This window comes from Dermacentor silvarum, chromosome 7 (genome assembly GCF_013339745.2).
Source record: "Dermacentor silvarum isolate Dsil-2018 chromosome 7, BIME_Dsil_1.4, whole genome shotgun sequence".
Taxonomy (NCBI): Eukaryota; Metazoa; Arthropoda; class Arachnida; order Ixodida; family Ixodidae; genus Dermacentor; species Dermacentor silvarum.
The window spans coordinates 33,625,104-33,648,879 of record NC_051160.1 but is presented as its reverse complement, the minus strand read 5'-3'; the positions used below and the strand labels follow the sequence as shown (position 1 = coordinate 33,648,879).

Below are 23,776 nucleotides of genomic sequence, written 5' to 3'. Positions count from 1 at the left end.
GTGGTCATGTTTCAGTCAAGCTACAGCTAACAGCCCAATAAAACTTGTTGGTGATTTCTTTCATAATGCTTCAGAAAAGGATACTGTGCAAAACGCAGACAAGCACGAGATGGTATCGACATGGACAAGTGCAAACTTTAAGCTAAATTTTATTTTCATCAGAGTTGTCAGATAAGGATATTACCCCGCATGCACAATCAATGAAGCAGCACATATTTATTTAAAAAAAAAAAACACACCAGGGAAATATGAGCAAAAATGATTGCATCACTGCAAGATGGAGCGCACTGACCTTTCTTTGCTATTAAACTAAGAAATAAAGGTTTCGCTTATGCATGCATCCCATTTGGAGCCAATATAGTGCAGCCAAACCTCCGTATAATGAAGTTGTACTTGCAGCGAAAAACTTTGTTATATCGGGAATTTCATTATATCGAGGTTTGACTGTAGCAGTTTAGACCTCAAGACCTTTTGACCTCTGGGATAATCTTTCGACTGTTTACAAACAAAATCTCCAAATATGCAGACATTGCCTGCTTGTCAGTGGCTCAAATTTACCATGCACTTCTTCATTCCAGGCAGCTATACCACTGTTATTATACTGAATATTGAAAAAGCTTACACAGCGGAAGTCAACAAGTGATGCGGAGTCACGAAATCCACTTGGACCTAAAGTAAATATTAAAGGGGCCCTGAACCACCCCTCGGGCTTGGTAAAATAACATACTCCGAGGGCAGCATACGCTGCTGTGAACACCTCAGCCAAATTTTGCTGCTGTATGTGGTGCATGGAGCTCGCAAGCAGAGCGCGAAGTCACGTTTCTCTCAAACGCCCTCTTTTCAATAGAAGCCATGATCCTCACTCTTTCCTGGATGCTTTAGTATTGCGATAGCAATTATATGAACACTCCAAGAGAATTCCTGCCGTCGCCACCGTCATCGCCGTGAGGTTCCGTATAAAGTCCAACAGCGATAAAATCGTCGTCGTGCACCAGTATGTGCGAGTGAATGCTGCGCGAGAGACGCGCACTTTCACGGAGAGCGAACACACGGCAGGAAGCAAATGCGACTTCCGTCGCGCGACACGCCGTGGCGGGATGGGAGGGAAGGGGGGGGGGGGAGGTAGGAGCAACGCTGCGACACCAAATGTGTATCTTACGACCGGGCGCAAGGGGAACTGGCGACTCAATCTCCCACGCGAAAGGAGGAAAGCGGGAAGGCAGTGCAAGAGGGACGGGGTGTGGTTTCTACTCTGCGAGCAACTGCGTATTTGCACTTTGCGCCGCTGCGGGCTGTCGCGCGCACCGTATCTTGAAAGCGATCTCCACACGGTTCTGACCTTTGTGTAAGCTGTGCTTTCACCGCTCAGTTTCCGTAGAAGCGATAGACCGCACGAACCTTCGGTCGCTGCTCCTGCTGTGCTTGCTCACGCCAGCGTTTTGACAGTGCTTGTCTCCGATCATCGAGTGTGATCTATTCATGTTTGCTTGTGCACACTGACACTATGCTTGTTAATTCAGTTAGTAAGCGAATGTGTCAAAATTTATGCAGCCGATAAAACTACTATCCTTACTCTGTATACTCTACTAGTAAATTTGCCATCGCAATTGATGCTTCGCCTTTGGGACGAAACTGCGACTTTTAGATGCGAGAGCATCTTATGCTCGGGGCAGTGTCCATTCTGCGGCGTCCGCACCCATACTGCGCATGCACAACTCTCCCTCATTCTCCTCTCCTACGCAGGTGTGTGCTTTCCTCCTCCTCTCTCCGCCACAGGTGCGGCGCAGCAAATCATTGCATATTACTCTCCACTCTCTTTCTAAGGGTACGCCGGTAGGCGCCACAAGTGTCGCGGCGCAGTATAAAGCGCGCGTTCGCTGTGCTTTCGTCATTCTCTCTCTGTGCAACGATGTGCGAAACGCCATGAACAACGTCAACGTCGGCGCTAGTTGCAGCAGCAGCGCCACCGCCGCGGAGCAGAGGAAGGCTCGGGAAGCCGGGGTTGTTGCGTTCGGAGCTTCGGGCACAGCTGCAACTTGTGCGACCGGCTTTGGTTCGACAATAACCTGAACAAGGTCGGGAGCGTCCAGAACGAACGTCAGCGTCGGGGCAAGTCGTGAACGTTCCAATCAAGTGCAGGAACCCATGCAATGCCTACCCAGGAACGTTCCCGACGACGCGGCGATCTAAGTACACATCAAATCAAAACAACCCCGTACAAACATCTCCCTCTCTTCTCAATACATTCTCTCACTCTAACTTTCATTGCATTGTGTTGCCAAGTGAAACGAAACGGAAACTCGATGCACACCCCCCGCGATGCTTTTGCATCCCACCATGGTTGCCCGTAGGGTGAGATGATGTGATTTTTTTGTAATAAAGCAGATTCCCATACGTAGCTGCTGTTGGTCGCTGCAGTTGGCTACACCACCGCCGCCGACACTAGTCCACTAGCTAAGAGCACTGTGGCTCGACCATGTTTGGCTTATGTTTAGCGTGTCATAGGCACCAAAATCTGAAGTCGTTGCGTCTGCATTAACAACGAAAATAAAATTTTAACTGCGCACCACGATGACATTACGAAGGTGGAGCATTGTGGCCACGCCCCACTCTGCCATATCCTTCGCAGTGCAAGGCATTGAAGAAGGAACGGGAGCACAGCAGAGGCTGTGTTGATTGTCAATAACTCCACTTCTGTTGAAAGCATTGAAGTACTTTTTGTGGCAAAGTATTTCTGAAATGGCCTATTTTCACTTATCCACTTCTCTTAACTAAGGCTAATTATAAAGATACTCTTAGCACCAAGTGATGACAAACAATCTGTCAATGGTTTCACCGAGCGGCGATTTACCCCCCTTTTGTAATCATTGGCTCAAGTTGCGTGAAACAACCAGTATATTGCAGCAAAAGGCAATAATTGATGTACCAATGTAATGGATATAAGAAGTAATTTCAGCACCTGCTTCAGCTTTGTAGTACTGAGGTTTGTGTGTATTCACCTTAGGGCTCTTGAGACAAACTTGAGCACTTACCGGGAAACTCTTGCACATAAGTGTCACTGTCCTTGGATTCAACGAGATCTGTGGTTTCTGTCCACCTGTGCACCTTGACAGCAACAAGTGATGCCTGGGTTGATTTGCACACGTCAATGCTTCTCGATGTCTCAACTGCAACATCCACGCTGCTGTTGAACAGCCATGAGGCCTCAGTCTGCACAGGTTTCGTTGATTTTCCATGAGCGCAGCAAGAGGCAGGCTTCTTTTTTCTGTCCTGAATGAGCAAAAGGGAAGTGTAGGTAAAGAGAAACGAAACATAAGGTAAACAAAGCTTATCAATGTGATCAATTTGAATTGCCATTGATGTCTCAAGGGTAGCTCACCTCAACAAATGTTAGAATTCTCAGTTGGCAATCAAGCTAACAAATTTCAATAATGCCTGCCCCAAATGGAAAAAGCACATTAAGAGGTATACTGAGGCAGGTTTGTTAATCGCAAACTCAAGTACGACACAGACACAGAGGATGCTGGTTAATTATTGCTGTAAACAATGTAAACTATGTACACTACATACACACACACACACACACACTATAGTCCTTGGTCAGGTTTGTCGACGTATTCGGCTAAGACATCATCGTAATTGTCTTCACCGTCACCGTACGAGGATCCCTGGATTATTGGCTAGATGGTCCTTTGAATCACCAGTTCTCTTTCTTCCTTGGAAACGTCTGGAAACTCGTCGTCAGAAGGGAAAAAGTCGTCAAGACACGGAGGAGGTGGAAGAGACGAATTCACGTCGGCAGACATTACCATAACCTTGTGGTCTGTGAAATGGCAGGATATATATTTCAGGTCCTTGATGGTGTCTCTGTTTTCGAAGACCAAATTGATGCAGGTTCCCCTATCTGTGCTCACAGTTCGGCGATCGGTACTTTCTTCGCCGAATGTCATAACTGAAATCGCCCACAAGGATCATAGGCTTATCCCTCATGTGCAACAATTGAATAGCTAGGTTGATGAACTGAGCAAGTTTATCTGCTGGCGTTTTCGGAGCTACGTAGGCGCAGAAGATGTGGCAGTTGGTTTCCTTGATCCTGATGCCACACAGGTCTGCCATAGGAAACAAGCCATCGGCCAAATCTCGGACTGGTTCTAAAGTATAGCTTAAGTCTGTTCTTGCACAAATAGTGACACCCGCTGCAACAGATGGGTCAAGGCACCGTCCTCCGGTAACGTACATGTAGCTGGGGATACCGTAGAAGGCCTGGCCGTCGGTCCAAGCCTCGGTGAGGCAAAGGACATGCGCCTTGTTGAGAATGGGGTCGTGAGCAACATCGAGGTGTCGTTTCTTCAGCGATCGGACGTTTACACATGCAACGACAAAGTCGGCTTGGCTAGTCATCTCATGACACTCTGCAGTAATTGTTTTGAGAGGGTGTTCTCGCATCCGTTGGAACTCGTCAACGAAAGAACGGTCTGGGTTTGGTCTACTGTGGTAGAAGGTGAAGTCTCCATCTTTGTTGGTGAAGTAGAAATCGTGTATGTTGTGCGCAACATTGGCTGCACTGTGTGGATGAGTAGCGTGTTCGATAGTATCGCTGCCTCCGATTTTAGCTTTGATGTGCACGTTATAATAATGTTCTGTGCAGTGTAGGCAAAGCCAGAATGAGGAATTTGCTAATATCTAGTCAAAAAACAAAAAATGCTGAAGTGAATTTTTTAGCTTGGCAATTGGTCACATTTATTGGTATAAACGTGGCACTGCAGCCCATTGCATCAGACCCCTAGATACATTTTTTCCATACATAAAACAATACTGCAGTGGTTGTATACGGTATACGGAAACGTTTTTACGCGATATTTAGCAAATTCTTATTTTTCAATTTCGAGAAATCCAGCTACTGTGTTTTATTGTTGGCATGGCAGCATTTATGCATGGCTTTACTGCCTTGGCATGGCAGAATTTTGTCTACTTCCACAAGGAGGGAGCTGACTTCCTCTGCAGATTTAATTAGCAGTGGTTGCACCGCCGTTCCCTGGACAGAAACATTTGCTCGCACATATGATCACACACTTCCAGGAGGATGAATTTAGTGAGCGTGATGCTGTTTACGTTTTTCACGCGAACGGAAAACGTGGCAGCCGTTATACTTTCCACTGAGCGCCAGGCCCCGCAGCCGTAAGGCAGAACAGACAAGCTGACGATCTCAGCAAGCGTAGGTGTAGAAAACTGCAAGTTGTCGTCGCCATTTGCGCAGGCCTTATTAACATCTCGTTCCTGGTACCTCTACGCATTCTCAGAACAGCTTGCTGTCATAATCATCTGTGTGATCGCAGTCATAAAGAATTCTTTGTTTTCCTTTTTTGAGCATCATTTTAGAGAGGTGGGCGGGAGTACCTGGCAGAATTCGTGGCACTGCATCGTTGGTAAGTCGTGGATGCTCCCTTGGAATCGCAACAACCTCTCCGTTGACCACATTGGTAAAATCGCGCTGGATGAAATGTTCTTGAAAGTGTCGCTCGCACACAACTGATGTCAGCTGCAGCTGCTTTTCCACTGGATGAAGGGCTAGTTCCCATTTCCTAAAAAGGTCAGGGTCCTTTGGCACCACAAATAAGGATATGTTAGGTGTATTTCTCAGAGATTTAGAGCAAGAGTTGCAGTTCGGAGCGAAGCAGTAAGTGTCCTTGGTGGCCTTTTTTGGTGGAGCAATACTGCCACTAATCCCGTCGGTCATTTTTTCTAAAAGAAACATTACACATCTCTTAGGAATTTCAAACAGTAAGAGAGACCCCAAGCTCTTCACCTTTCAAACTGACACCAAACAGACAACCTACAACAATTCCAATACGGGCTTTATTTTTTGCACGCCGTCTGCTACCTATAGCAGACGACGCGCGCTGCAGAACCGCTATACTGACCGAAGCGCTAATTTTGCGTCATGATGGAGAGAAGTGGTGAACTATGCTCCAGACGCGCCAGTCGGCACCCCTACCCATCTAGCCACTGTAATTGAGCCTTTAAATCCGAATAGCCCATTGGTGTTTTGATACGCAGCTGGGTGAAGCTGTAAACGCTGAATTCTCATGAAAGGAATTCGGGGAGAGACTAGCCATTCGGATACTAGATTCAGTCTCAGCAAATGGGCGGGTTTCGGGGGATACACATGGCCGTTAGTGACAGAGTAGTGTGGTACCTTGTTTAGGCAGAGGGACCCTGCGCAGGTACGGCACATGACGAAGTCCTCATTCCACGTAGAAACAGCGAGCACCAATCATGCAGTCGATACAGTGAAGGTTTTTGTGGCCACCTCTTGCCAAGGTTAACGCACTTATGCCTTGCCGAAAGTAGTTCACCGTGGAAGGCCAGCATGTTGAAACAACCTTGAATGTGTCACTCACACATTAGTGACATATTTGTGATTGTAATAATACTTTGAAGGGAGGAAGTTAATGCCATATATCAACAATGTGGAAAAAAATTCTTAAATTGTACAAAGCGCTCCTGACTTAATACAAGTTTATTGCAAATAGCACAGTCATTGCAGTAGACCACATTTTTACAAAGCCCAGGGCTTAACCCTGTTTGTTGTGAGTAGCACATTGGTTCAACCTTTTGAGCAAAAAGCGAACATGTGTGACGCAGTAAAACCTAGCCACCGATCCTGTTAGAGCAGTGGAATGCTCTCTGCTGCCAATCTGTGGCACATTGGCTGCTAGAAGCAAGAAATCCTTGACCACTTTTGCGTGCAGTGCTATATGCACGAGTGAGTCTGTCCTCGAAGGTCTGAATAAGGTTGTACAGACAGACTGATGGGTACAGAAGCCCCCCCATGAAGGAATGTATACACACACCACCCCAGGAGGATCCCGACACCCCCCCCAAAAGAAAATTATTCCAGACCAACCACCCTCTCGCCCCGGCCCCCTTTTACCAATTTCTATCGAAGCTCCAAGTATCCCCAATATTAGAACACAACAGACGAAGAAAAAGAGGAATATATGCAGTTTGTGGACCAAGACTACATGACGTGGGCCAAGAAACCACGTCGGTGCGAGGTGACATGGTGCAACTGTATAGTTTGTGTAGTCCCAGTTTTATTTTCCCCCCCCCCCCCCCCGGTGAATAAAATAGTCACGGTTGGCCTCGCAGTTTCTATGGATATTGTATCTGCCGGGTTGTAGCGGACATGGTGCACATATATACTTTTTGTTCTTAGTTGTTATATTTTAATTTTGTTGCTTAATGTATATGGTTGCTCTGTGTCTATTGTGCTTAGCTTTCTCCTCCCCCCCTCCCCGAGCAAAATGATATTGAAAGCGTCTGCACTTTGTTTTCAGCTAAGACTTCAAGGCTAAGAACTTGCTTCACTTTGTACTGCATAGAAAAAAACAAACTTTTGTGCGACGAAATGAAAACTCGAAATGGGGTCCGTTATGTTCTTGCAATTTTCAAACGTGATGATAGAAAGGTATAGGTGTTTAACTACAGTAGGAAATTTATAATCACGCAAAACAAGGCCCACATTTTGGCCTTCTATACAGCGTTTATTTGTGCCTGCCTGTCTCCACCTTCGTTGTAGTATTTTTTGCACAACATCAGCTCTACATGCACCAACAAGGATGAACTCCCTTGTAACATGTGGTTTAATATGCTTGCTTATAAAAGGTTAATTAGTGTACTTCTGCCAATTAGCAGCTTTTCCGTCACCATATTTGTTGAGAAAAAAACGTTCAGCCTTAATTAAATAAAACAATGCAGTAGAACATTACCGCCCCTTCCACTCCGTGAAGATGGTCAAACAGTGAAGCTGTGCTAGTTACACCGAGTGTTACACCATGCAAGTCAAACTTCGCGAGCTGTCTATATTGTAAACCTTTTGTTTCACCATTATTTCACCTAACTTTCGTTTTAGCGTGCTTCGCGTGGTGACCGTGCTTTAGGAGTGCTTTTTTGCGGTTTTCTGCGGGTTTTTTTTTTTTTTTTTTCGCGAGATGTTTCTCTGTGTTTGCCGTGCTCTTTTTTCGCGTGCAAGCTGCACCGCCCCTTGTTTGCGCGCCAGTAATGAGGGCAAGGTTTGGCGCGAAATAAAAACCATAGCAGACCTTGCAATTGTGACCAAAGTCTCGATCATGCAGGAACTCCCGCTTGAAGCGAGCAGTGGCCCCACCGTGCAGGATGGTTGCTTCTCTACGTTGACGCCGTTCTAGAGCTTCTCGTTCGCGGAGCCCGGGTTCCTCATTCCGACGCCGCCGATGTGTTTCCGCGTCTCGGGCGCGCAGCTCAGGGTCGGCCACTCGGCGCTGCCGTTGAGCTTCGGCTTCTCGGGCGCGCAGCTCGGGGTCGGCCTCCCGGCGCTGCCGATGTGTTTGCGCGTCTCGGGCGCGCACTTCGGGATCGGCCTTCCCGGCGCTGCCGTTTAAACTCGGCATCTCTGGCGCGCAGCTCGGGGTCGGCCCTACGACGACGAGCCCGTTCACGAGCCAACTCTCGCTGACGCTCGCGGTAGGCAGCTTCTTCCTCAGGAGTACGCACTACCCGTGGTCTTCCCATATTGTAGCCAAAGGAGGCATTGTTGTAGCTGGGATGGAACGTGCGAAACCACTAACAAAGTGTGTATATATATATATATATATATATATATATATATATATATATATATATATATATATACACGCATGGCAGCGAGTGAGTGAGTGAAATAACTTTTATTACAGGTCCAGCGAGGACGCGAACTCGTCGCGCACCCGGCTAGTCCCACGTCGGGACCGGCAGGTCTAGCCCACCAGCCCGGTCGCGGGCACACCGGACAGCCAGGATTTGCTTGTCTAGAGCGGGGCTACGCAGAAGCGAGGCTTGTACTCATATGTCCCGCAATGGCGGCTTGATGATGATGATTTGTGGCTAATGAACCCTTTGTAACGGGTGGACTCACTACATTAGTGTCCTAGCCAAAAGAAAAAAAAAAAAAAAAGGAAAAACAATCTATACTGTGGAGGCACAGCAACGCCATCTACATTTCGCGGGGCCAACTGTGACAAACTGTGTTTTGTTTTTTTCCTTTTTGCTTTATACGCCTTTCTTGTTCTTTACGTCTCCTGTGGCGTTGACAAACGCCTGCCCTGCGTCAAAAGGGATCAGGACCACTCACTCACTTACTTACTAACTGCTCGGCGGAAAAAATCATCATTTAACCGTTCCTAGTTCGATGCTTGTTGCGCCAGCTCGCATCACATCATTCGTCACAACAAAGCGTCGCAATCTAAACGTGATTTACACTGGTGGGCCTTGAGAGTTTTGCATGAATTCAGAAACATGGGTTGGCGGACGCTATATTTGGCGGTGTTTTCCCCCGTCAAATTTGGCAGGCAGTCTGGCAACGTTGACCCCTAAGACTGGCAACACGTACACACAGTCAGTCAGAACTTTGCCCATGGGTTCACCAAGATTTTGAGCGAAGTTGCATATCCATGCGTCATTAGTAGCAACACACATCTGTTATTCGGTGTTAAAATGAAATCAACATTACATTGAAATGACTCACAAACTTGAAACGGGCGTCCGGCTGCGTAAACTGCCGAGCGCGCGCCGCCGCTTGAGTGGCGCGATCGAGAGCGCGTACGGCAGCGGGATCAGCCTGTCGTCGTTTCCGCTTGGACTCGGCCTCGCGCCGCTTCACTCGAGGATCGGCGGCTCGCCGTTGACGTTTCTTCGCCGCGTCTCGAACACGAACTTCAGCGTTCTCGGCTCGCCGTTGACGTCTCACAGCGGCGTATCGAGAACACATTTCCGGGTCTTCGGCTCGGCGTTGGCGTTTCGCAGCGGCTTCCCGAGCACGGAGTTCGGTATCGGCAGCTCGCTTCGCTCGCTTGCGTTCGGCATCACGCGCTCTTCGCTTCGCAGCCTTGTCTTCCGCTTCCTCTCCTCCGGTTGATGATGACGTTGAAGCTACTGCAGTGACGTCACCTCCAGCGAGAGGTGTAATGCTCGGGTTGGATTGTATTACCGTTGCCGTCAGACATTCGCCTTCACCGACTTCTGCCATGAGAGGCGCCCAGCCAGCGAACGGTCGAGAGTGAGGCGCGCGCTTCACTCCATTTATATATACGTGCGAGCGAGCGAACGGGAGAGTGGGGCGCAGGGAGGAGAGAGAGCGAACTGCGAGAGAAGGAGCGGCGAAGCACTGCACCTACCCTCTTCTACACTCTCTCCACACACGCGGGAGCTCCACCGAGTTCCCGCGATGCGAGCGCCCTCACACGCCAGAGCGCGCTCCTCCTCTCCACTCACTCTCCGCTACTCCGCCCGCAGCACCTGCTCCGGTTGCTAGGGGCGAGGATAAGCGCTCGCGCCCGCAGCTGTTGCTATGGGAGAGGGAGTGAGAGCGGAGAGATAACACGTGCCGGCGCGCGGACACCGACAGACGCCTGACATGCCCCGACTAAGAAATGCATTCGCATTTAAAAAAGCTCCGTCGCATGCCCCCGCGCGAGGGACACGTGCAAATGCAGAGCATAGTAGGGTTCCGTGGTGTTGGCGTTTGAAGCGCGCGTCGGCACCCCCAAAGTCCCGTTGACGTTGCTCGACGGCTTCCGCGCCAGCGCCCTCCAGACGACGACGCTTTCTCGCCGCCGCCTCTCGTTCCCGTACGCCGGGGTCCGCGGCCCGACGCTGACGTGTCGCAGCCGCGTGTCGTTCTCGACTCGAAGGGTCCGCTGCTCGGGATCCGCTTGTCGACGTTGACGCCTGGCCGCGGTTTCTCGTTCATGAAGTTCGGAGTCGGCAGCGCGCCGCCTCGTCTTCTGCCGCCGTCGACGAAGACGATGGTACGATGTCTTGAACTGGTGCTTCGGCGCTGATGTTGGATTGCGTCGAGGTACTTACTAGTTGAAGGTCTTGCTTCCATCGCTTATCAACTGCGACCGCCGACGAACGCGAGAGAAGAGAGCGCAGGAGTTGACGAGTGGAGCCCGCGCCAACCCGCTTTATATTCCTAGCGCGCGCTTTAGAGGGAGAGGGGGTGGAGAGAGGGCGCGCTATCACGCCAGCACCTGCTGTTGCTACGGTGCTTGCAGCGCCGGTGGTGGTGGTAGAAACTTTTATTGCCATTGATGGTGGGGGCGAAGACCCCCACATGGCACTTGGGTGCTCCCTTACTGTGAGGACGCACCCTTACAAAGCGAAGGAGAGCCCTTGGAGCGCAATCCTTCTCATAGCACTGGAGATGATCCAGCACTGGTCTTTGCAGCGCCGGAGCGCGACTCAACTACGACGCTTCGCGCGCTGCACATGTGCTGCAAGCGTGACGCGGGAGAGGAGGAGTGGGGGAGAGGGCGCACCTGTGCTCGAGCTGTTGCGGACGGAGTCCGACGGACGGCGCACGCTACATGTGAGTTAAAGAAATGCTCTGCATTTAAAAATTAGGCGCGGCTTTGCAATCGCAAACACGAATGACCTGCGGAGCTGAGGGGAAGCGTGAGCAAAGCTGTGCAACGCTAGGCGAATAAGAGCGTGGTTTAGGAAAGCAGGATCACCTCTCGATGAGCTTCGCGATACCTCGATGCCGATGCTCGTTCATTGGCGAGAAACTCGCGATCTTCATTTCTTCGCCGACGCTTGGCCTCCGCTTCTTTTGCTCGAACACCTGCACCTTCTCTTCGGCGACGATTGGCTTCAACTTCCCTTGCCCGTTGCTCGGGATCGGCTCTCCGTTTCCTAGCACGCTCACGAGCCGCTTCCCTACGGCGTTCCAATCGAGCGGCTTCTTCTTCGGGCGTTCTAGCGGTCGGCTTCGTCATTCCCTAGGAAAAATTCCAATAGAAATCTCTGTTGGTCTTATACGAAATATATAGGTCTAATCAGAAAACGTACAGGTCCCATAAAGATTTTTGTCGGTCCCGTATCAGGGCAATACAGTGTTCTATAAGACAAATAAAATGTCTTATGGGTCCCAATTGAAGCAATAGAAGTACTGATATAAAGTTGTATTGGATAAATAAAATGTTGTATAGGTCCCAATATATGCAATAGAAGTAGTGATTATGATAGAACTTGTATTGGTAGTATAGCTTGGCAAGAGGTCGACCAAACAGACGCGCCAAACATGGAGAATGAAGGCAGAAAAGGCGTTGCTTTAATAAAGGGTTTATGCATTCCAAGCTGTTTATTTGTTCTACTGAGGATATTTAGGTACTGTTTGTTGTTTCACTGCGTAATTTCGTAGAGATCATAGCTGGCCGCCAACACATCTGTAGGGGTAGAAATGATGGGGCTATTTATAGGCCACCCTTCGTTATATAAGTGCTGTCCTGTATGTGCATGCTGATCGTGGTTACTGCTGCTGCCTTGCCAAAAAGCTCAAAGTCCGGGAGGATTTACGTAGCAAGGTTCGCTTAAGAATAAACACCTTTGTAGAACAAACCACTTGTAGACAGTCCTACTGTCAACATCAATACACCTGTAAGCTAATAGACCAATACAGGCAATCAATAGTTAGTTTTACCATTGTATAGGGCATGTTAATACCGAAAGCTAACGGGCATATATAATTCTTCAATTCTTTAACGTCTCCCTCCTTATGAATGAGTATAATGTTGGCGTTCTTCCAGCTTTCTGGTACATTTGAAGTCGTGAGGCATTGCGTATAAAGGGCCGCAAGCTTTTCAAGCATGATATCTCCTCCATCTTTTATTAAATCGACTGTTATTCCATCTTGAATCTCCAGCAGTTTTTCCCCTGGTCATGTCTTGTAAGGCCCTTCTAACTTCATCGCTAGTTATAGAAGGAGCCGCCTCTGTATCCTGTTCATCACTACTTCGAATGAAAGTAGCTTGGCTACTTTGGGTACTGTATAGGTCAGTATAGAATTCTTCCGCTGCTTTTACCATGTCATCTAAATTGCTGATGATATTACCCTGCTTATCTTTCAGAGCATACATTTTGCCTTGTCCTATGCCAAGTTTTCATTTCACTGATTTCATGCTGCGTCCACATTTTACTGCTTCCTCAATCTTTTCCACGTTATAATTTCGGATATCTCTTACTTTCTTTTTATTGATCAGTTTCGACAGTTCAGCGAATTCTATCTGATCTCTCGAGTTCGACACTTTCATGTTTTGCCATTTCTTTATTAGATCCTTTGTTACTTGGGAGAGCTTACCTACTGGTTGCCTTGGTGCCTTACCTCCCACTTCAATTGCTGCTTCTGAGATCAGCCCAGTTGCGGTTTCATTCATTACCTCTATGTTGTCTTCATCTTCCTGTTCTAAAGCTGCATATTTGTTTGCGAGAACCAGCCTGAATTGGTCTGTTTTTACCCTTACTGCGTGTCTAGGTTGGCCTCTTTCTCCTTGACTAATTTTATTCTTTCTTTCTTCAAATTGAGGGAACTCCTAGACCTTACTAACCTATGGTCACTGCACTTTACCCTCCCTAACACTTCTACATCCTGAACTATGCTGGGATCGGCAGAAAGTATGAAATCTATTTCATTCTTTGTTTCTCCATTAGGGCTTTTCCAGGTCCACTTCCTGTTGCACTTCCTGAAGAACGTATTCATTATTCAGAGCCTATTCATTTCCGCGAATTCTACCAACATCTCTCCTCTATTGTTCCTAGAACCAATGCCGTAGTTGCCAATTGCTTGCTCACCAGCCTGCTTTTTTCCTACTTTTGCATTGAAGTCTCCCATGACTACAGTATACTGCGTTTTCACCTTTCTCATTGCTAATTCAACATCTTCATAAAACTGTTCTATTTCTTCATCGTCGTGACTGGAGGTTGGGGCGTAGGCTTGTCCTACCTTCATTCTATACCTCCTATTCAGCTTTATTACGACGACTGCTACCCTTTCATTAATGCTGTAGAATTCATCAATGTTGCCCGCTATGTCCTTATGGACTAGAAATCCTACTACGAATTCTTTCCTATCTGGAAGACCTCTGTAGCAGAGGACGTGACTGTTAGTCAGCACTGTATAAGCCTCACCAGTTCTCCTAACCTCACCAAGGCCAATAAAATCCCAGGCAATACATGATAATTCTTCAAATTATGAAAAAGCATTTGATTGAGTAGAGATACCAGCAGTCATTGAGGCATTGCGTAATCAAGGAGTACAGGAGGCATACATGAATATCTTGGCAAATATCTACAAGGATTGCACAGCAACTTTGGTTCTCCACAAGAAAAGTAGAAAGATACCTATCAAGAAAGGGGTCAGGCAAGGCGACACGATCTCTCCAATGCTATTCACTGCATGCTTAGAAGTATTCAAGCTCTTAGACTGGGAAGGCTTAGGAGTGAGGATCAATGGCGAATACCTCAGCAACCTCCGATTTGCAGATGACATTGTCCTATTCAGCAATAACGGGGACGAATTACAGCAAATGAGTGAGGACCTTAACCGAGAAAGTGTAAGAGTGGGGTTGAAGATTAATATGCAGAAGACAAAAATAATGTTCAATAGCCTTGCAAGGGAACAAGAATTCAGGATCGCCAGTCAGGCTCTAGAGTCTGTAAAGGAGTACGTTTATCTAGGTGAATTACTCACAGGGGTCCCTGATCATGAGAAAGAAATTTACAGGAGAATAAAATTGGGTTGGAGTGCATAAGGCAGGCATGGCCAAATCATGAATGGGAGCTTACCACTGTCATTGAAAAGAAAAGTGTACAATCATTGCATTCTACCGGTGCTAACATATGGGGCAGAAACTTGGAGGTTAACAAAGAAGCCCGAGAACAAGTTAAGGACCGCACAAAGAGCGATGGAACGGAAAATGTCAGGCCTAAAGTTATGTGACAGGAAGAGAGCGGTGTGGATCAGAGAACAAATGGGGATAGGCGATTATCTAGTTGACCTTAAGCGGAAGAAATGGAGCGGGGCAGGCCATGTAATGCTATAGGATGGATAACCGGTGGACCATTACAGTCACAGAATGGATACCAAGGGAAGGGAAGCGCAGTCGCGGACGGCAGAAAACTAGGTGGGGTGATGAAGTTAGGAAATTTGCAGGCGCTAGTTGGAATCATCTAGCGCAAGACAGGGGTAAGTGGAGATCTCAGGGAGAGGCCTTCGTCCTGCAGTGGACATGAATAGGCTGATGATGATGAGGGCATGTTACTTTATAGACCAATACAGGCTATCAGTTTTATTAGGGTATCAGGTCTATTGTTTCATAATGCAATAAGATGAAAGCTATAGAAACCAACCAATAAAATATTTCTATTAGAATTTTTGCTAGGGTTGCGCTACTTGGAGAAAGATATCTTGAAGAGGCCCGCCGATGTGAGAACACGCCTCTTACTAGGGGGCGCTGACGTCGTTACTAACAAGAGCTTGGTGGCGCAACCCACTACTCCGTTTCAAAGGGGATGCTCATAGCATCCATCCATCCATCCATCCACTTCATGTCACGTGCGCTCGGCGCTGCTGTGCATTGGCTCCACTCCCGCTTAACTCCGCCCCGCCACCTGTGCCGCCGGTCCTCCTCTCCACTCACCTCCCTCCCTCTTCCCTCTCGCTATACACTTGCCCCTCTCCCGACCTGGCTATGCTGCGAACATCGCTGCGCACGGACCATGCTCGACTTTAACAGCTCCGCTGTAAAATGCAGCTATATTCCACGAATCTGTCGGAACAGCGGATCTCTGTTCGTTCTGTTGCGCCGATCGACGCACCTGCTCGGGCTCCCGCCCTCGAAGTTCGCGGTCGGCATGCCTGCGCTGGCGCCTGGCTTCGGCCTCCCGCTCTCGAACCTCGGGATCCGCTCGACGTCGCCGCTGTCGCCTCTGCTCGGCCTCCCTCTCTCGAAGCTCGGGATCGTTGGCTCGACGTCGTCGCTGCCTTTCTCGTGCCAGCTCCCGCTGCCGCTCAGCATCGTTGGCTCGACGTCGTCGCTGCCGCTCGCGCCGAGCGACGTCCATCGTGTAGAGAGAGCGCGGCGCCAACACCTGCTCTCTACAGCGTGCGCCGGCGATGACGGCCGCCGTCACGCAGGAGCAGAGCCCATGGGCAAGGCCGGAGAGGTCACGTGACCAGGAGAGGGTGAGAGCCGCGGCTCAGGAGGGCAGGTCTGCTAGCAGCAGCCGTGGTGAAGAGGAGAAGAGGAGCGCTGGGGGAGGAGGCGACCACAGCGAAGGGACGCCAGCGGGACCCTTTTCCCTCAAGAACCACTTATCATCAATGCTGCGACCATGGAGGTTGCGACCCGGTCGATGGCGTGAAAATGGCGGTCGTTCTAGCGGTTGGGCCATTGTTGGGCCGTATAACGTCATGTTTTTGATGCCGAAAGTGCAGCCATGTTGGTGTGCCATCCTTCGTCTGCGTTAAAATTAGAGTGACTCTATAGGAGTGTCCAAAGCGCCGGCTCCGGCGAGGGCCTTTTTCTGTGAACTGCCGCGCCGCTGCTGCTGCTGCGGACCCGTGGGCTTTTCGCGCTCGCGAAGCGCGTGGGAAGCGAGGGTCGTCTGCTACGCGCTGTAGTTTTTTGCGTTCAGTTTCCACGCAAAGCACTTAAAGTCTATTTAACATCAACAGTGTGCTGCTGCATGGAGCTTACCCATCTTTTAGCGTTGTCTTTGTGCTGTGGCTTGGGCAGCAAGAGAATGCAAAAACTAACGCGTCAAACTCATCAGCGCGGACTAGCTCCGGTGCTAGAAGAGTTCTTGAACGGTAATGCGGTAACTGTGCGTGCGTAGAAACGCGCTAAATGAGCCCGCGCAAGGAAAGAACGTAAAATACGGTATTCGCATGGGTACGCGGGCAATAGCACCATGCTTGCAAGAATAAGAGTAACGAATAAAGTAAATTACTCGCGAAGTCAAGTGAAATACGTACGCGCGTGCAGTGACCGCTTCGCTCACCACTACGCGCTTTTCACTCACGGTCAGCAGTGGTTTAGAGCCATATGCATATGTATTTATTCGTGACTTTTTTAGCCTCGACAATTTATTATTATGAACAGAGCGCAATGAGAAGGTGTAAGGGAAACAAGAGGGAGCAGAGACGGCCCTAACACTGCAATATTGTTGGCCTATTTCGCTTCAGAGAAAGCGTACACGAACCATTCTTGCTGTACGCTATATCTCTTCAATAGAAACTTCGCGTACGATGTACCTTAAGTTTCACCGCGAGCGAAGCTTGTTTCAAATTCAGACATTCGAAAGAAATGCCATTCCAGCCAATAGGTAAACAAACATAAAAAAGGTGAACAAATATATATTTTTCTACATTGAAATGAATAGATAGCTACTACTGGCCAGCTATTTACTAATTTATTATGCAAAAGTTATTGCAGCAATAGGCTTGTATTAATAATCCGCGAATCCTCTCTGAAATTATACCAACGTGTAACTTCTCATGATATCATAGTTATATTGCTTAACGTGTGCTTTTTTTTTTACGTAAACTAACAAGCATTCATGGCACGTGATGATGTTTGTGCTTGCATTATATTTAGTGGAAGATCGTCTTGAAAATTACAATCTTTGATGCACTACAAATATCGCTATTGATTCTACATATCCCTAAAGTATAGTTACCTTCAATCAGCAAAACATGAAAAGTGTTCTGGTGAATGTTGCCTCTTTCATTACGTAACTACAAGTGCGTAATTATTTATCAGTAAGTATATTTGCTGTGTACGCACCAGCGAGCATACGCAATAAATATTCCTAAAGTTACTTTCATCTTAAAATTCGCTTAGTGTTAGCGCTCTTGCAACACAAGGCGAAAGACGATCGAGTTGCACATCCGTATATAATGCATCACGTTCGTTTTCTGACGTTCGCTCGTAATTATGAAATGATGCGTACGTACACAATGTTGCACTGTTAGCGCTTCATTTATTTTGGTTTGTCTTGTTTTTTTTTTGCCGCCGTATATTTCTCGCTTCCCCTTTACCTACACGCCGTGGCTGGTAGCTTAGTGGCTTTGGTAGGTTAGATTGCTAAGCTCGAGAAGGCTGGTTCGATCCCCGGCCACGGCGGCTTACATTTCGATGGAGGCGAAATGCATAAAACACCCGTGTACATAGATAGCTGCACGTTAAAGAACCCCAGGCGGTCGAAATTACCGGAGCCCTCCAATACGGCGTCTCTCGATCATAGCAATATTGTGATTTTTGGAAGTAAAACACCAGAAATTATCATTAATGTTATTACCCTTTACCTGTGCTCTCCGTTCTTCATGATATATGGGCAAGTTCGACACGTTGAGATCGAGATTGGCATTCAACACGTTCTTATCGTCACACCCACACCATCAGAGGGATTTCTGTCCGAAAAATGCGGATTTGCACCACACGTGATATTGTTGTCGTTAATCGCGACGTGAATGCAAGTATGTCAAGTTACTGCAAATAAAGATTATTATTATCATTATTCGCAGATCGTCTGTGCGGTACATTTTTTTTAATGTTTTAGTTGCTTTGGTGCGCCCATGACTCTTGTCGGCCGACACCAAATGTAGTTTTAGACATGTGAACTGCTGTTTTTAACATTGTATTCTAAATGTAACAAGTAATAAGCCTCATATCTGCAACATGAAGCTACGTAATAAAATTTTATTGATATCGTGTCACTTTACGCGCTTCTTTTGTTGATGGAATATTGATCAGGGACAATGATTGAAGACAACATTATTAGAGTGAAATAAACCGGGTTTATTAACTGTGTGGCGTGAAGAATTACCAATGCACTTCTAGGTAATTAAGTCAAAGGGTACATTGACATATATATTCACGACGTATATGTATGAGAAAAAATATGAAATATTCTAAATGCACTAATTGAAAAGTGAGAATTCCCGACCGGAATAAGCGCATGTGCTTGCAGTAATAAACACACTTATGAATACTGCACATGAAACTCATTCGCAGAAATAATATTCATAGCAAGCAAGAACACCTCATATGTGTGTGTGCTGTATATATATATATATATATATATATATATATATATATATATATATATATATGCAAGTGTTATTGATGTACTGCATCACGCCCCGAAAAAACTGAAACACAAATGTGCAAGAAATTTTAAAGCCATAGAAATTACGTGCATCTTCTGACTTTTAAAAGCTGTGCCATTTTGCGCCACTCCTCTTTCGACCTGTTGACGCCTTTAATTAAAAAGTGCAACTGCGTAACAACATATAATTTTACTTTGTTAGCTTTGACTGTTTCTGCATGCTCAGTGCAACCAAGAGTCTTTTCCTTAACCCTGACGAGTGACAACACACCCAAATTGCTGTTTGCGTGAAGCTGATTTGAACTGAAGCAGCCCGTGAAGACGTCCTCCAAATAGTTTACAAATTCAAAAAGTTCCTTAGAGGGATAGAGCAATCCTCCCTTATCGCATGACGCTGAAAACTCTGAGAACAGATGTGTTTCGCCTTCTGACGATGGTACGAGCAGCAGTGCTCACCACGTGTCACAGCCTGACTTTTTCACGCACTTTCTTGCGACATACCCTGCCATACGCGATGAACAAGGCGTGCATCACTGGTTTTCTTTGCTAAACTATAATGCTCGACGGGAAAGGCACTGGGTTTCGGGCTCACAGCTATTTCTAGCTCGTCGAGGTTTCCTTGTGAAATATATTCATCAAGAGTTGCTTGCAAATCTTTTGAGTGGGATGAACTGGCGGCACTAGTATCTAGGAGCGCCGTCAGTACAGTGGGTGCAACATTAGCTCCTGTCACTGGTTTTGCTAAGCTGTAAAAGCATAAGCAGTCGACTGTTATTAAGAACTGCTTTGGAGTTGGGCGGTCATTGCAACCAGATGATTGACGCACAATGCCAAATAAGTTCTCAATAGGATCTAGGCTTAAATGCGCTGTCATGAAGTAGCGGAACTGGAGTTCCTTTGTGAAATATTCGAGCAAGGATAGCACACTGTGACTCTGAACCCCGCAGCCGTCGATTTGCTGAGGAATCCGCCGCCGCCACCAGTTACCACTGGCCGATGTGACAGTTGAGCGACGCCAGTAGAATTGGGCCACAATGCTTCAGCCTTGAAGCGGGATGTCATCACTTTGATCAGTTGATTGATCATTCTACGCTAACAAGAAAATGGAATCGAATAAATTATCAACAGGAAGTTAATGGATCTATTATACGTTATGGACGCTTTATTGCTGATTTGTTTTTCTATAGAAAATAGGGACTGAAATCACGCAGTGATGACAAGTCAGTGCAATGATGGCTTTACTTTTACATACTGGCACAGACAGGCGCACGACCTTTCCTGCTTGTTCTAGGATCAAATACAAAGACGAAATGCGAGTGCTAACAATAGCAAATAATGTGGGCGTCGCAGTATCATAAGGTATAATAGCCACAAATAGGAGCTTCTGCGTCTCGACTAATTGCCCAAGGCTATTCTAATGCACCCTAGTCTTGACAAGTAATGAAGGCGCACACGTGAGACGTGTGCACTGAGGCAAAGCACCACGCTGGGCGCCAGGAGCAAAGCCGTGACAGCACAGTCATAATAGCTCCTGGATTAGGTGACTCAAGTTATAATTACAGAAATTATGACAGCACAAAAAAAAAGAGGATATCGCACCGAAGGCACAATTGAATATAGCTTAACTACCCATCTCGTTACGCATGCTCTTTTTAGGTCTTTGCCTTTTTTTTTGGAGTCCTTGCATGGTGCAGTTCTCTTTCACAGCACTGACAGCATGCATTTACCGAAGTTTCTCTTTGATATCTGAAGAATGACTCTGTACCATCCAGGGACCCCTTTCTGTAACTTGTCTCGATGAGATCTTGTAATGATGGAGGCCACGCAAGATGTAATCGCCTAACAACTGAAACGCAAGGGACACTCTCATCTTCTCAAAAGAATTTGGTCCAAGATGGCTGGTGGTCGACCCGGGCACTGCTTTCAGTCTTTGTCGTAGTTGTAAGCTTCACGGACAAAATATGTGGGCACCTGCGAAATAAAACAGACGCTATAATGATAGGCCTACGTAACATAGCAGTATCAGAACTCACCAAAGCGTAGAGAAGAAAAGAAAATCTTACCCGCCGGTCTGGTGTGTTGAAGCCGCCTTTCGGCAATGAGTTGCGGAGGCATTCCAGGAGATGTGGGAAGTCCGACAAAAAATGAAGGCTTCTTTTTGAATCTGCAGGATGCTTCACCTTGCACGTGACATTATTCGCAGTTCCTTGAATGCTCATTATTGTCCACATTCGACGGTTCCACGAGGCTCCGTCACATGTCACGAAATCCACAAAGACACAGGTAACAACCATGCCACGGTCACAGGGCAGGCTGGCATCTTGGGGCGGAGTAAAGGGACCCAAGTCTACGAAGCCTCGCAGTTTCCAGTTTCAACAGAAAGGTGCTTCGACAGCTTCATATCCTCAAACAAAAGACCCCTGTGACACCTGAAATTGTCCATTGTGCTTGTCTTTTCTTTCAACGCTTCTAGCATTTTCTTGTTGAAGCCAAATCCACCTTTGTAAGCACTTGTGTATTTTTTTATAGTGGTGTTGCTGGGAAGGACAAGAATGTTGTTAATTCTCAGGTGCCTGTAAAGCTTTGGGCTTTTGATTTTCATTAAGATGCATTCTAGCATCCACTCGCTAGTAAAACGCATGCCTTTGGTGCCTTTTCTCTTCGCTGACGCAATGCAGTGACGCACAGCCTCTTGTTGTTTAGGGGTAGCACTGTGATTTTTTCTGCCAAGAATTCCTCTTTAATTCTGGCATTTCAGGCTCAGGCCCTTCAAGCTCAGGAAATTCGCAGTTTGTGATTTTGTAGCAACAATCTCAGCTTCGGCGCAGATGGCCTGAATGGTTTGCGAAGGCGCCGTTGTAACTGTAACAGAGATTGCCTGGACGCCCTGGACAGCAAAGCCTTTTGTAAGTTCAGGCACAAGACGCATGGTGTCCCTGGGAAAGAACACGATTTATTATTAAATGAGAGGAAGTGGTAGTGGTCAAGAATAAGTTTGAAGAACATTATAAAGTGAAATAAAAAAATGCAAAGAAATTCTGATAATTGTCTACTAATGCGTAAGCATTATTCTTAGGCTCGGCTGCCACTTCGGTTTTGCTTACTTATTTAGCTAACTCAGGCACGCCTACCCATCACTACTGATCATCTACTATTACACTATTATAACGATTGCTTGTCTTAACTTTTTATTTTCCTTTTTTGTTACGACCTTGACGCGGCAATGCAACCAGTTTTTATAAATTCTTTCATTTTTTTTCTAACGCTACCTATCATTTACTATTACACTATTATAACGATTACATGTGTTAACTTGACCAATTATGCATTTATTTTGCCAATATAAGGCATCATGAGGCGGACAGATTTTGCTGGGGTACTCGCCAAAGAATGCATGCTTATGCATTGATATCTTTGTTATTCACCTATGTACACTGATGTTGAATGCGGCAGCATAAAGGATGAATGAATAACTTAAAAAATGCCTAGAAAATAGCACGTCCTTGCATCCTGCTCGCTGACAATCGTTATACTCTTGAGAGAATTGTCGGTAAATTATTGTTAAAATATTGGCAATTCTGTGTTAACATCCAACTGTCAAACTAAACGTATTATTAATACCACTGCTTAGCAGATGCGATGATATCTGCCCCCTTTTTCTCACAGGAAAATAGTATTGGTCACAACGAAAAGATGGCACTATACAAAAATTTGTAGATCGCTTAAAGCTTACCCTCTGTTGCTGCAATCCCTGTGCATTCCTTGCTGTGGAAAGCACCGCCAACCAGGGTAATTCGGCTTCGAAGGGCGTCCGTCAAGTCTGCTGTCTTCATTGCAGTGGAAGACATTGCACCAGGGCATTTCAGAAGTTCAGAAGCGCAATGTAATGCTCTCTCCGCTTCTGAAACCGTCCTTACAGTTCCTTCGGCAACCGTTTTCCCCATCAGAAATGTCTTGAATGAAGCTTCTCGAGCTTCGCTGACAGAGAAAATCACTGACCTCTCAGAGGTGACAGTGCCAGATGAGGGTTCTAGTTCGGACAGCGCATACACAACGCCTTCGAAGGATGGGAATCGATGTTTGGACCAATATTCTGATGGCGTGACTAAGTTGTGCACGTTTTCACAGTCAAGGTTCGGCGACATATCTTCGATCACATCGGGCAAGTCCGCGCTGGTGCATGGGTCCTGATTATCCTCATCACGTTTCTTCTTTTTGCTGGTAGCTACGCTTTCCGCGGATGCCTCTCGTTTAGTAGGTTCACGTCTAGATGGTACCTTCATGCTCACGTACTTAGGAATATTGGGAAGGATTGTGGGTACTGCGTCACTCTTCAGCATCGGAACACCTCGTGGAATCCTCACCTCTCTGCCGTCCACGATATGCACATAGTCACGGAGAATATACCGCTCCTCGAAGTGCAGCTCACATACGGAACAGTTCTCGTCAAGGGGCTTGTCCATTCGATGAAGATTTTTATCCCAGACTTTCCTGCGTTCTTCATCTTTAGGCACGCTAAACAAAGACAGTTTCGTTGCAGTTTTGACACCGGCATAACCAGTACGACATCCAGGAGCGTAGCAGTGCCGCTGCCTGCATTTCGGCATGGTGGTGGTGGCGCCGTCAAATCTGCAGCGTCTACCGGAAACTGCAGAGGTGCTTGCGTTTCACTATATATAGTATTGTTATAGTGAGAAACTCTGGCTAATCGGCATCATGCTCCATGATCGGCCTCCATCGACTACGAATCGCGCTAGCGATTGGTCTCGATCGCGAGAGCGAGCATTTAGGCACTCTTTGGAAGCGA

At 47.0% G+C, this 23,776-nt stretch overlaps 2 protein-coding genes across 2 annotated transcripts in view; both read right to left on the bottom strand.

Moving 5' to 3' along the window:
• The window catches only part of LOC119457894 (uncharacterized), a 103,081-nt gene that overhangs the window by 23,142 nt on the left and 56,163 nt on the right, over nucleotides 1-23,776 (bottom strand). Inside the window, exon 2 of the mRNA XM_049670513.1 lies at nucleotides 3,033-3,270. The gene's annotated coding sequence lies outside the window, so the exon portion shown is untranslated. The remainder of the gene's footprint in view (nucleotides 1-3,032; nucleotides 3,271-23,776) is intronic.
• On the bottom strand, nucleotides 20,054-23,718 carry LOC119457895 (uncharacterized). The gene is made up of 3 exons (XM_037719659.2): nucleotides 22,703-23,718; nucleotides 21,033-21,905; nucleotides 20,054-20,940 (listed from the first exon to the last, which is right to left on the bottom strand). Exons 1-2 carry the CDS (start codon nucleotides 23,574-23,576, stop codon nucleotides 21,745-21,747), a joined length of 1,035 nt encoding a protein of 344 aa, XP_037575587.1. The 5' UTR covers nucleotides 23,577-23,718; the 3' UTR covers nucleotides 20,054-20,940; nucleotides 21,033-21,744.

Excerpts from the sequence above, each read along its gene's own strand:
- LOC119457895 (XM_037719659.2), bottom strand. The coding sequence starts at position 23,576 with ATGCCGAAATGCAGGCAGCGGCACTGCTACGCTCCTGGATGTCGTACT. Across the intron at positions 21,906-22,702 it reads AGGGATTGCAGCAACAGAGG|GGACACCATGCGTCTTGTGC; the intron begins GTAAGCTTTAAG and ends GTTCTTTCCCAG.